The sequence below is a fragment of the Lacerta agilis genome, chromosome 2, assembly GCF_009819535.1.
Source record: "Lacerta agilis isolate rLacAgi1 chromosome 2, rLacAgi1.pri, whole genome shotgun sequence".
In the NCBI taxonomy this organism is placed as follows: domain Eukaryota; kingdom Metazoa; phylum Chordata; class Lepidosauria; order Squamata; family Lacertidae; genus Lacerta; species Lacerta agilis.
The window spans coordinates 117,660,422-117,672,486 of NC_046313.1; the positions used below are offsets into that span (position 1 = coordinate 117,660,422).

A 12,065-nucleotide genomic window follows, 5' to 3' on the forward strand; every position below is an offset into this window, starting at 1 on the left:
AGGAAGGTGGCTCTGCAACTTCCTCTTCGCAGCTCTATGGCCCCCTGGTCCTCCCCACAACCATGGGCTCGTTCGAAAGGGAACCTGAAGTGTCAGCTGCGGGCGTTTTAGAGGGCTACACAATGATGAGAGTTTTTAAAGTGCTTTGCAGAGACGTCTGTTTGCAGGGAAGGAATGGGAAGGACTGGTTTTGCTCCCCATATCTGTGTCACAGGGGATTTTCTTTTTTTTTAAAGGGTGGTGGGATACAAAAACTTTCCTTTACGGAGAAACTGGATACTGTATTTTTTTTAAAATAAGAATTTATTAATTTCCATAAAAGAATAACAAACAAGTAAGAAAAACAATACAGACATACAAATACAAAAAGAAAAAAGAAAGTACAATATAAAAAATACAAAAAAAACACCTAATCAATTATCTTAATCTTATTTTAAATCTTCTTCAAGGGACTTCCCCCGTCCTCTCTTCTGCGTTCAGTTCTAATTTACTTTAGTAACTTTGTAACTACTTTACAATCATTCATCATAATTCTTCATCTTCAAATATCATCTTATCTTATCTCTATAAGCTTATTTATATACTCATAACTTCTAGTACAAGCAACAAAATCTTAACTTCTTATTTACTATTCTAATCTAACATTACATAGCTATCACCTATTATATTCTCTGATTTCACTTCATATGTCCAACTTTTCACGATGCTTCAAATAGTCCTTAAATTTCTTCCAATCTTCTTCCACCTTCTCCTCCCTCTGTTCTCAGAGCTTCCCGGTCAGTTCTGCGAGTTCCATGTAATCCATTAGCTTCATCTGCCAGTCTTCTACTGTTGGGAGCTCTTCACCTTTCCAGTTTTTAGCAATCAAAATTTAGAATTTTGATTGAAACTGGATACTGTAGTTCAGGGGTGATCTACTCACAGAGTTAGAAACTGACAGTGATCTACCCCCTTTTGGGGGGTTCAGCTCAAAGTTGTTGAGTTTTTTAGGAAGGAGGAAAGCCCCATTTTGGGGGGTTTCGGGTCGAAGTTGTTGAGCTTTTTTTTTTAGGGAGGAATGCCCCTTGTCCCTTTTTTGGGGGGGGGTGAAATGTTGAGCTTTTCTTAGGGGAGCCAAAGTTGTTGACCTTCTTTGGGGGGAGCCGGTAATCTACCAGTGATCTACCACAGGCGGCCAGTGATCTACTGGTAGATCGCGATCAACCTGTTGGGCGTGCCTGCTGTAGATATTTCTTTCTCTCCCTGTCTTACATGTTAGAAGCATAGGCGAAGCCAGGATTTCTTTTTTTGGGGGGGGGGTCAGGACACCTACCTGCCACCTTCTTCTGCCAGTAGAAACAACAACAGACAGTCACGGTATCTGTACCTCAGATAAAATACAAAACCGTGTATATCTCTGGATAGAAACGTGTTTAAATATTGAACTAAACTGACAATTAAACTGACAACTAAACTCGCCGAATCCGAGTCACTTTGAATAGCTTAGTTATGTTTAATATCCTAGTTCTGATTTGATGATAAAGTAGATATCACTACTTTAAAAGGTGGGCTACAGCCGATTATAGCACCAGTTCGTCTTTAGCTCTGTCCTGAAGTTGTGTGGGTACTGCAAACTAGATCGGACCGAATTTTTATGGCTCCAGCACAGAACCTGGCTACCTTTGCTGTCAAATTAGCGTTAGCATCTGAAAGAAGCCACTCTATATAGAAATTGTCCGAGCGTCCAGGTAGCTCAGCCATCACCTCCTCGTAGAAGCAGGGTAGGAAGCATATCAATGGATTCAAGTTGCAAGAAAGGAGATTCCGACTAAACATTAAAAGCAGGATGGGAGACTAAATTTACACATTTCATCCACTCATCCCGTATACATGGATGCAGAGGTGGTGAGGAGCAGAATCCTGTGACATAATCTGAAGTTTGAAGTTGTGCTTGCTGAACAACACCTCTGAAACACAGTTTTAAGAAGAATCAGATTTCTGATTTAGTTTTTGTGGATAAATATGCCTTTGTATTTAGATCTGGCCTCAATATAATAATGTAGCATTTGGGAATGAAGATGCAGCCCAGAAGCCCAGCACTAGAGGCCAGCATAGAGAAGACCTGAACGGCTACCATGTATTTCCCCTTGGTGCTCAGGTAGGTGGGCACAAAGGACACCCAAACACTGCAGAAGACCAGCATGCTGAAGGTGATCAGCTTGGCTTCATTGAAGGCCCCAGGCAGCTTCCTGGCCAGGAAAGCCACTGTGAAGCAGATGGCAGCCAGGAAGCCCATGTAGCCAAGGGCACCATAAAACATGGCAACAGACCCTTCGTTGCATTGCAGGACGATCTCTCCAGGCTGGCAGCGCATGTCAGAGTCTGGGAATGGGGGAGAGATTCCCAACCAGATGGTGCAGATGACAACTTGGACACTGGAACAGGAAATGACAATGGAGTTGGCCAAACTCTTCCCCAGCCATCTCCTCACCTTGTTCCCTGGCTTTGTGGCCAGGAAGGCCAGCACCACAGTGATGGTTTTTGCCAACACAGAAGAGACGGCAACCGAGAAGATGATGCTGAAGGCCGTTTGTCGCAGAAGGCAGGTCACTTTCCTTGGCCTCCCAATGAACAGGAAGGAGGACAAGAAGGAAAGCAGGAGGGATACAAGAAGGATGCAGGAGAGGTCCCAGTTGTTGGCTTTGACTATGGGAGTTTCTTTATAGTTAACAAAGATTCCCAGCACTAAACCTGTGGTTAAAGTTAAGAAGAGGGCAAAGGAAGCTAGGAGGATTCCCAGTTGTTCTCCATATGCCAAGAAGGTGATAATCTTGGGTACACATTGATCTCTGTCCTTGTTTGGGTGCTGCTCTTCAGCACACCTTGAGCAATGCTCTGCATCTGCAACGACAACAACGAGAAGAGTTTGGATTTGATATCCCGCTTTATCACTACCTGAAGGAGTTTCCAAGCGGCTCACATTCCCCTTTCCCTTCCTCCCACACAACAAACACTCTGTGAGGTGAGTGGGGCTGAGAGACCTCAAAGAAGTGTGACTAGTCCAAGGTCACCCAGCAGCTGCATGTGGAGGATCGGGGACTCGAACCTGGTTCACCAGATTATGAGTCTACCGCTCTTAACCACCACACCACACTGGTGATGTCCCGCTGCCACCCCCAATTTTATCTCCAGCCCTCAGACTGGTTTTATCAGGAGAGCCTGCTGGATAGGGCCAGTGGCCCATCTAGTCCAGCATCCTGTTCTCACAGTGGTCAGACAAAAACCATACTAGAAAGACCACAAGTATGATCGGAGCACAGCACTCTCCCCTCCAGCAGTTCCATGCGGCTGGTATTCAGAAGCCAACTGCCACCAAATGTGGAGGAATGTCCCCAGATTACGAGTCTACCGCTCTTAACCAGTACACCACACTGGCTCTCAATACAAATACGGGTTTTTATTTGCAAAAGATAAACCGAAAGCGGTCCCTGCTATTTGTTTTTGTTTTTTTTGTTAGGATCCATCGGGGTGTGCCATCGGGGGTAAACTTGAACTGTCCTACTATTTAAAAACTGTATTCCATAAAAATCATTGCACATGACCAAGGAGGTTGGGATTGGAGAACAGCCTTTACCAAAGGTGTCATGTGCTTTGAAGATAATAATAATAATAATAATAATAATAATAATAATAATAATAATAATAATAATTTATTTATACCCTGCCCATCTGGCTGCGTTTCCCCAGCCACTCTGGGTGGCTTCCAACAAAATGTTAAAAGACACTTGCAGGACGCAAGGGAGAAACGTGCTAAGAGGAAGGCACACTTGGCAAATCCACACCGTGATCAACTCTCAGAAATCAATGTCCCCACTGCGGAAGGATGTGTGGATCCAGAATTGGCCTCCACAGTCACTTACGGACTCATTGTTAAAACAGTGTTCATGGAAGGCAATCTTACTTGGCTACGAGTGATTGCCAAAAAAGAAGACTGCAATGAAGAAGGCCCTCCTTCAAGGAAGTGAAAAACCATGTCACTGTCACATGGTTTGTGGAGAGAAAAGTCTTCAACAGGTTTGCCACACCAATCAGCCAATCACCCATTCCCACCACCCTTCTGAGTAATACCCCTCCCCACCCTCTCACTATATATAAGGGTCTGGTGACTTCTGTTTCAGTGTATCTGAAGAAGTGTGCATGCACACGAAAGCTCATACCAAGAACAAACTTGGTTGGTCTCTAAGGTGCTACTGGAAGGATTTTTTTTACAGTGGTACCCCATGTTACACATGCGATCCGTTCCGTATTGCACTATGTAACATGGGCGTGCTTAACAAGAAAGAAGATTCCACCTAAACATTAGGAAGAACTTCCTGACAGTAAGAGCTGTCCGACAGTGGAATTTGCTGCCAAGGAGTGTGGTGGAGTCTCCTTCTTTGGAGGTCTTGAAGCGGAGGCTTGACAGCCATCTGTCAGGAATGCTTTGATGGTGTTTCCTGCTTGGCAGGGGGTTGGACTGGGTGGCCCTTGGGGTCTCTTCCAACTCTAGGATTCTATGATTCTATGATTAACACGGACGCCCCCCAAAAGAAAAAATCCAGAAGTAGCACAATTTGAGCACTTCTGCGCATGTGCGAAGTGTGCAGAAGCGTTCTGCGCATCCGGGGGTCACACGCACTCCGGAAACGCTTCCGGGTTGCGGGCGTTCTTACCTGGAACGTGCGCAACCCGGGATATGACTGCCATGTTCAAATATATAAAAGGATGTCATATAGAGGAGGGAGAAAGGTTGTTTTCTGCTGCTCCAGAGAAGCGGACACAGGGCAATGGATTTAAACTACAAGACAGAAGATTCCACCTGAACATTAGGAAGAACTTCCTGACAGTGAGAGCTGTTCGACAGTGGAATTTGCTGCCAAGGAGTGTGGTGGAGTCTCCTTCTTTGGAGGTCTTTAAGCAGAGGCTTGACAGCCATCTGTCAGGAATGCTTTGATGGTGTTTCCTGCTTGGCAGGGGGTTGGACTGGATGGCCCTTGTGGTCTCTTCCAACTCTAGGATTCTATGATTCTATGACTGTATTTTGTTTCAAATTTGGAACAGTTATGAAATAATGAATCTTAGGGCAGAACTCAGGCATCCTGAGTTGCAGATCACTGCTTTATCTCTCAAAGACTGGGCTTTTTTCAGCCAGAACTCCCCAGAACTCAGTTCCAGCACCTCTCAGGTGGGCACCATTGCTATCCTAAGAGAACCAGGGAGATGTTCATGGTGAGCTCCAGCACTTCTTTTTCTAGAAAAAATAGCACTGCTCACAGACTTCACACCTACTCTCTACAAAATATTCAACAAAATTTCTGATATTAAAGAGATGATTCTACAACATGGAGAAGACCCCTTCCCTGAGAGTATTGCTACATGTTGGAGTTTATCCCACCTTCGTGAGTGGAGATGGTCCCTTCTGCACAGGGAAGGCAGTCATAGCAGCAGAGTGGCTTTTCTTCCTGAATCACCTTGGCAGTTCCAGGGCTGCAGATTTCCGTGCACCTGGAAGGAGGCAGGGTCTAAGCATAAAGACAAGGGGATATCAAGGAAAATATGTTAGGCCTTATTTTGTCTTGGAAATGAGGCACAACATTAATCGATTCTTCTAGCTATTCTAGCCTTATGTTTAGTTAGAAGCATCTATTAAAGTTTTGACGCTCCGCACCACATAGCTGCTAGCAGCCCAAGTGACTTCGGTGACATTCAGTGGCTCTTTCCAGCGCCTGCAGGTCCACTAGGTAGAAGAAGAAGAGTTTGGACAAAATTTTGTTTTGACTATGGCAGACCAACACGGCTACCCACCTGTAACAAGAAGAGTTTGGATTTGATATCCCGCTTTATCACTACCCGAAGGAGTCTCCAAGCGGCTCACATTCTCCTTTCCCTTCCTCCCCCACAACAAACACTCTGTGAGGTGAGTGGGGCTGAGAGACTTCAGAGAAGTGTGACTAGCCCAAGGTCACCCAGCAGCTGCATGTGGAGGAACGGGGATGCGAACCCAGTTCACCAGATTACAAGTCTACCGCTCTTAACCACAACACCACACTGGCTCTCTATGATCGTTCCTAAAACAGGGTTAGTTTGGACTCAGTTTTCTTTTCTTTTTTTTAATTTAAAAAACAACTTTATTTATTTTAAATTCATACAAGACGAAAAGAAGAATAAAAAGCATACAAACATTCAATCGCAAAAAATACATTCTCCCATCTTTTTACCCCTCCCCCTCCCCTCCCCCTCCCCCTCACCTATGTATGATCTCCCTAAGTCTTCCTATACTTTCCTATCTTTCACTGTGTCATTTGTTCCAATTTTGTTGTTGTTCAGTCGTTCAGTCGTGTCCGACTCTTCGTGACCCCATGGACCAGAGCACGCCAGGCACGCCTATCCTTCACTGCCTCTCGCAGTTTGGCCAAACATTTGTTCCAATACTACTATTCTATTTTGTTTATTTCACATTGCTTACCCCCACCCATTTCAATCCATATTTTTAAAAATGTCAAATCCGGAGCACTGCAATGTCATATAATTCTTCACTCCTTTCCATTCTTTTATTACTTCTTGATTTGAACGGCCTCTTATATTTGGTGTTAATTTTGCCAGTTCTACCAGCTCACGCATTTTGCTTCTCAGTTTTCTATGCTCTGATAACCTCCTGGTTGCACTAATTTTGAGCTACCCTTCAAGACAATCCAGAGGCTGCAGCTGGTGCAAACTGTAGCTACCAGGTTATTCATTGTGGGGAAGGCCAAATGGAATGACATTTCACCAATTCTCTGAGAATTTTTGGTACTGGAAAAACAAGATTGAGTGTTAAAAGAAATTTGTACTAAACTGGCAAGCAGGACATTAATATATTTTTAAAAATGTCAGTCTGAAGCAGATTTGTGGGGAACTGAACTCAAGACTGGAATAATGAAAATCTGAAATATATGGAAATTGAGAGAGTCACTGAAATTTGCATAGTACCAAACCTCCAGTAACTACACAGGCTCCATGGTTGCTACTGCAGCCAATTTATCATATGGGTAGATATGATAAATGGATCAGGACCTAAGTTCTCAGAAGACTTCAAGGTAAACATTGAGATCCATAGGATATGATCCAATTACAGACTTGTGGATTAGTGTAGCATATTTCCCAGTAATGTGAAACAGAGCCTTCACTGTTGCAGCACTGTAGATAAGGGAATTCCTGTGTCTATTTTCTCTGTAATCTGCCCTGGGCATTTAATGAATGAAGGGAATAATAATGGCATAATAAATTATTATTAAGGAGAGTTTCCAGTTTAATTAGGGCAGGGGTTGGGGGAAAATGTGGACCACTTCATCTGGTTACTAAAATAAGCAACCTCCTTACACCACAGACATCTGAATGCTACATATACATTTTAGCATACTACTAAATGAAAAGAAATCCTGGATGCTGACGTTGAAAATATGAATCCCTGTGACTCACATGTGTGGAGTAAATAACGTGTGCGCGCCTGTGCGGGGATAAACTCACTCTCCAGTAGCACCCAGTTGCAGAGTTTAAACTTACAATGTGAAGCAGCAGAGCGAAGCGTTAGGAATGTAGGCTGTTAATACTGTTAAGTAAGTTTAAAAAGCTTTACTTACGAAACATTCCAAAGGTCAGATTCATGCATTTATCCAGGCAGCAGCAAGGAGAACAAAGGCAGAATACTCAAGTAGAAAATCCAAACTATATCATTCCAAACTTGTGTGCTAAGCTTGGAGCTTGCTTAGGCACATCCTCCTTGGTCATTTACATGACATGGAGAGAGCTACATGGCAAGAAGAGAAGGCTTCACTTCCTCTTTCATTGGAAAAGAGGGGGCTAAAGTTAGCTATGCTCTGTGTTAGGGCGCCAGCAAGTTGGTGTGCTGAAGTGCAGCAGTCAGTCAGATAAGCCAAGGTCGAACAGTCCGGGTCAGAAGCCAGCTGAAATCAGGTATCAGTATGGGGTCAGGAGAAGCCGAAGTCAGAACAGTCCAAGTCAGGAACCAGCCAAGTCAGTCAGGGAAAAGCCAGGAGCCAGGAACAAGCCAGGAGTCAGGAACAAGCCAGGAACAGAACGAGCAAGAGCAACCACACACTCAGCACAGCAGTTGCAGGTGCTAGCGAAGGGAGCAGCCAGCCTTTCTTAAGTAGCTGGCCTGCAACCACGTCTCTTACGAGTTGCAGCTGCCTCTAATTGTTCCCTGCGTCTCTCAGCTCTACGCTCTACAGCTGAGAAGGGAGGAGGGGAAGGGCCCTGCCTGTTTCTCTCCTCAAAAGGGCCTGATTCTGGCTCGACTTCCTCCTCCTCCTGTTCTAGTCTTTCCCCCTCTCCATCTGACTCTTCCTCTTCTGAGGAGTGCCGCCACCAGTCTTCTCCAGGTACAAACTCCTCCATTTCCCCAGGTTCTTCCATGGGTGCAGCCTCGCCGGGGGGGGGGGGGCTTGCCACCACTCCTCCTCATCTGGCTCAACCCTGACACTCTGGTTGTAGTATTGTTGAGCTATCCTTCAATATAATACAGAACAGGGGTTGTCTTAAACCCTTCATGCACTAATTAGCACTCATAGTTATGTTTGACTGCAATCTCCCACAGATGTTGACAGGCATGTGGAGGTAGACCATAAACAGAGCTGTTGAGGTGGGAAATACCATAGAAAAATAGATGAATTCTCTCACCTGTTCGAGCCCTTTGGACCATGCACCGGCATCCTGGTCGGTGGAGAACTGTAGATATTGGGATCCCTGTCTATTGATACTCCCCAACTTCACTCTAAGGATGGACTTGTTGGGAAACTTCACCCAATTCACAATGTCCAAGTCAGCTGCCAGTTCCCCATTCTCATCCAAATACACTCCACTCATGGAAGAATTGTAAAACTGGGAGTCTCCCAGGAAAGGGTGGAGCTAGAATGGCAGAGAAAAAGAGTATCATCTAGAATAAGCTCTCAATATTGGACAAACAGGCCAAACCCTACGCCAAAGGATAAATGGACATAAATCTGATATCAGGAATCACAAGACAGAGAAACCAGTAGGAGAACACTTCAATCTCCCAGGACATTCTATAAAAGATCTCAAAGTAGCTGTCTTAATACAAAGAAATTTCAGAAATAGACTGGAAAGAGAAGTGGCTGAATTGCAACTAATCACCAAACTTAAAACCATGGAGAAACCTGGTCTGAACAAAGACATTGGATTCTTATCTCATTATACATAACAAAGCTATCTTTAGCCATCTCACCCCTTGCCTTTCCCTGCAAGACTAATTGCAGCCGTTAAGAGTCGTCAACAGGTTTTCCACACCTATCAGCTGATCACCCATTCCCACCACCCTTCTGAGCAATACCCCTCCCCACTCCCTCACTATATTAAAGGATCTGGTGACTTCTGTTTCAGTGTATCTGAAGAAGTGTGCATGCACACGAAAGCTCATACCAAGAACAAACTCAGTTGGTCTCTAAGGTGCTACTGGAAAGAATTTTCTATTTGTTTCGATCTAGAATAAGGGTCAATTATACTGACTATCCAATTCTGCCCATTTCATGCTTAGATCTCCTTTGACCTGGGGCCGGGTGCAGACTCAAGTAGCTGTGTCTTTAAGTATCTGCTTGGGAAAGTGATATTTTGCAGACCCATTTCTGAAGCGACCTGAATTGGTCCCTAAATTTTTTACCTCCCCACACTACACACGTTCTCAGACAAATCCAAGAAAATGATTCTGGGATGGTACAATTGATTGACACATTTGGCAGAGATGTCCGTGATGGGAATGAAATACCTGCCATGCCAATAGCCTTTGAACTTCCAGTTTGTACTTTGCCCTCTGCTTAGATCTAGATGAATATGCAGCATTTAAGGCACGAGCCACAGCTTGGACAGTGTTGTAGATCCTGTAGCTGTCTAGAGAGAGGATTCTTTCCAGATCGTTTGGGGAAGCATCTCCAGTTTCTCTCTCTCTCTGCATCTGTCCAGCCTTTCACTGAGAATGCATGCTTTGAATAGGAGCAATTAAAAGCTTCCTCCCAAAACCTCTTAATACCAGAGAGGAAGGGTAGAAAACCATCGTATTTTGCCCGTTTATTTGTCTCCAAAAAGAAAGAAAAAACGCCGTGGATGTGTTGGAAAGACAAGCCACTGTAATTTAACTCCAAGGAGATGTCCCACATAGCCGTTGCGATCAAGACTTTTCCTGTCTTGGGTTTTAAGTGGTTGAATGTTTTTTCTATAATTATGATTCCCAGGGATAAATAATTAGTTTCCACATAGTAAAGAAATACATTGACTTGTCTCCACTTTTGGAATGGTAGAAAACTGATATTCACAGGTTTATTGTCCACTAGGGGGATGCTCTGTGAGATGGGAACACAAATGCCGTTCTCAGTAAACACAGGCAGCAACACCTTTAAGAATCTCTCCCCGTTGTCGGTGTCTGGAGCAAAGAGACCAATGAACGTCCATCTGAAGTGTTGGAGCAGCTTGACAATCCCTGAATATTGGGCTTCTTCTTTGGGGACCATCCGATAGAAAAAAGGGAACTGCCTCTTATCACTGAGAACATGGGAGACAAATGCATAACTGACCTGGCAAGAGAAGTATGATGGTTGACTTGTTTGGGATCAAAGCTTTTTTTTTTTTTTTACTCCAAATAAAAACTATTTACCTTGCAAATGCAAATCTTTGTGCTGAGGCAATGACTTGACACGTAAGATCAGATGGGATTTTAATCTCTAGGAATTCCCTGGGTCCCTGTTTATATTTGTTCTTAATAGGCTTTAATACTATGATTTCACTACTTTACTTTATTTGCAAATATAGTTTATTAATTTCGTAAAATGTATGCACTGCTGCATTATAGGAAACAATGGTTCTCAAAGCAGTTTATGAAAAGTAAGAAAACCAAGAAAAAATACAGCAATACTTTAAGAAGAAGAGGAGGAGTTTGGATTTGTTATCTCTCTTTATCAATACAATACAATACAATACAATACAATACATACAATACAATACAATACCTTATTGGCATAGATAAAACAATAGGCACAAAAACCATCAGTATATATTAAAATTCTAGAGCATACAATGTAAAAGAAGAAAAAGGGAATCCCCACTATTGTACAGGCCAGAGCTCCCTAGATTTAACTTCAAAAATCCTGGTCAGAAATTGTCCTATAACTCTAGTCACTTCCGGAGAGGTGGGTAGCCGTTGTTGGTCTGCCATAGTCAAACAAAATCGAAAATTCTTTCTAGTAGCACCTTAGAGACAACTGAGTTTGTTCCTGGTATGAGCTTTCGTGTGCATGCACACTTCTTCAGATACCACTTCCGGAGAATCATCCCTCAACAAAAACAGGGCTACAAGTTGTTATTATAGGGGGCCTTGGGCCATATAGAGGACATCTCGGAATCTTCACGAAAGATATTAAACAGAGGACAATCCAGAACCATATGGACTATAGTCTCAGGTACATTCTGACCACAAGTGCAAAGTCTGTTCTGGAAGGAGTCTCAAAGCGGCTAACATTCTCCTTTTCCCTTCCTCCCCCACAGCAAACACTCTGTGAGATGAGTGAGGCTGAGAGACTTCAGAGAAGTCTGACTAGCCCAAGGTCACCCAGCAGCTGCATGTGGAGGAGCGGGGAAGCGAACCCAGTTCACCAGATTACAAGTCCATTGCTCTTAACCACTACACCCCATTGGCTCTCTTTAAAATATATGAATATATGAAGGTTAAAATAGTAAAACAGGTTAAAATTACCTCAACCTTTTAAGCATCCAAGTAGGCTTCTTGTTGTGGTATGCCATTTAGACACTTTCAAAATGTTATGCTGTCTATATCTACTATCTATCTATCTATCATCTATCTATCTATCTATCTATCTATCTATCTATCTATCTATCTATCATCTATCTATCTATCTATCATCTATCTATCTATCTATCTATCTATCTATCTATCTATCTATCATCTATCAATCTATCTATCATCTATCAATCTATCTATCATCTATCTATCTATCTATCTATCTATCATCTATCTATCTATC

General features: G+C 43.3%; 1 protein-coding gene across 1 annotated transcript; it reads right to left on the minus strand.

Moving 5' to 3' along the window:
* Nucleotides 1-1,969: 1,969 nt before the first annotated feature.
* LOC117042583 (vomeronasal type-2 receptor 26-like) lies at nucleotides 1,970-8,883 on the minus strand. Its single transcript, XM_033142123.1, has 3 exons — nucleotides 8,698-8,883; nucleotides 5,414-5,540; nucleotides 1,970-2,880 (listed from the first exon to the last, which is right to left on the minus strand). The coding sequence occupies exons 1-3, from the start codon at nucleotides 8,881-8,883 to the stop codon at nucleotides 1,970-1,972; spliced, it is 1,224 nt and encodes a 407-aa protein (XP_032998014.1).
* Nucleotides 8,884-12,065: the final 3,182 nt, after the last annotated feature.

Coding starts and splice junctions, on each gene's coding strand:
- LOC117042583 (XM_033142123.1), bottom strand. CDS start 8,883: ATGAGTGGAGTGTATTTGGATGAGAATGGGGAACTGGCAGCTGACTTG. Junction 5,541..8,697: donor GGTCCAAAGGGCTCGAACAG/GTGAGAGAATTC, acceptor CTTTATGCTTAG/ACCCTGCCTCCTTCCAGGTG. Junction 2,881..5,413: donor GACCATCTCCACTCACGAAG/GTGGGATAAACT, acceptor TTGTCGTTGCAG/ATGCAGAGCATTGCTCAAGG.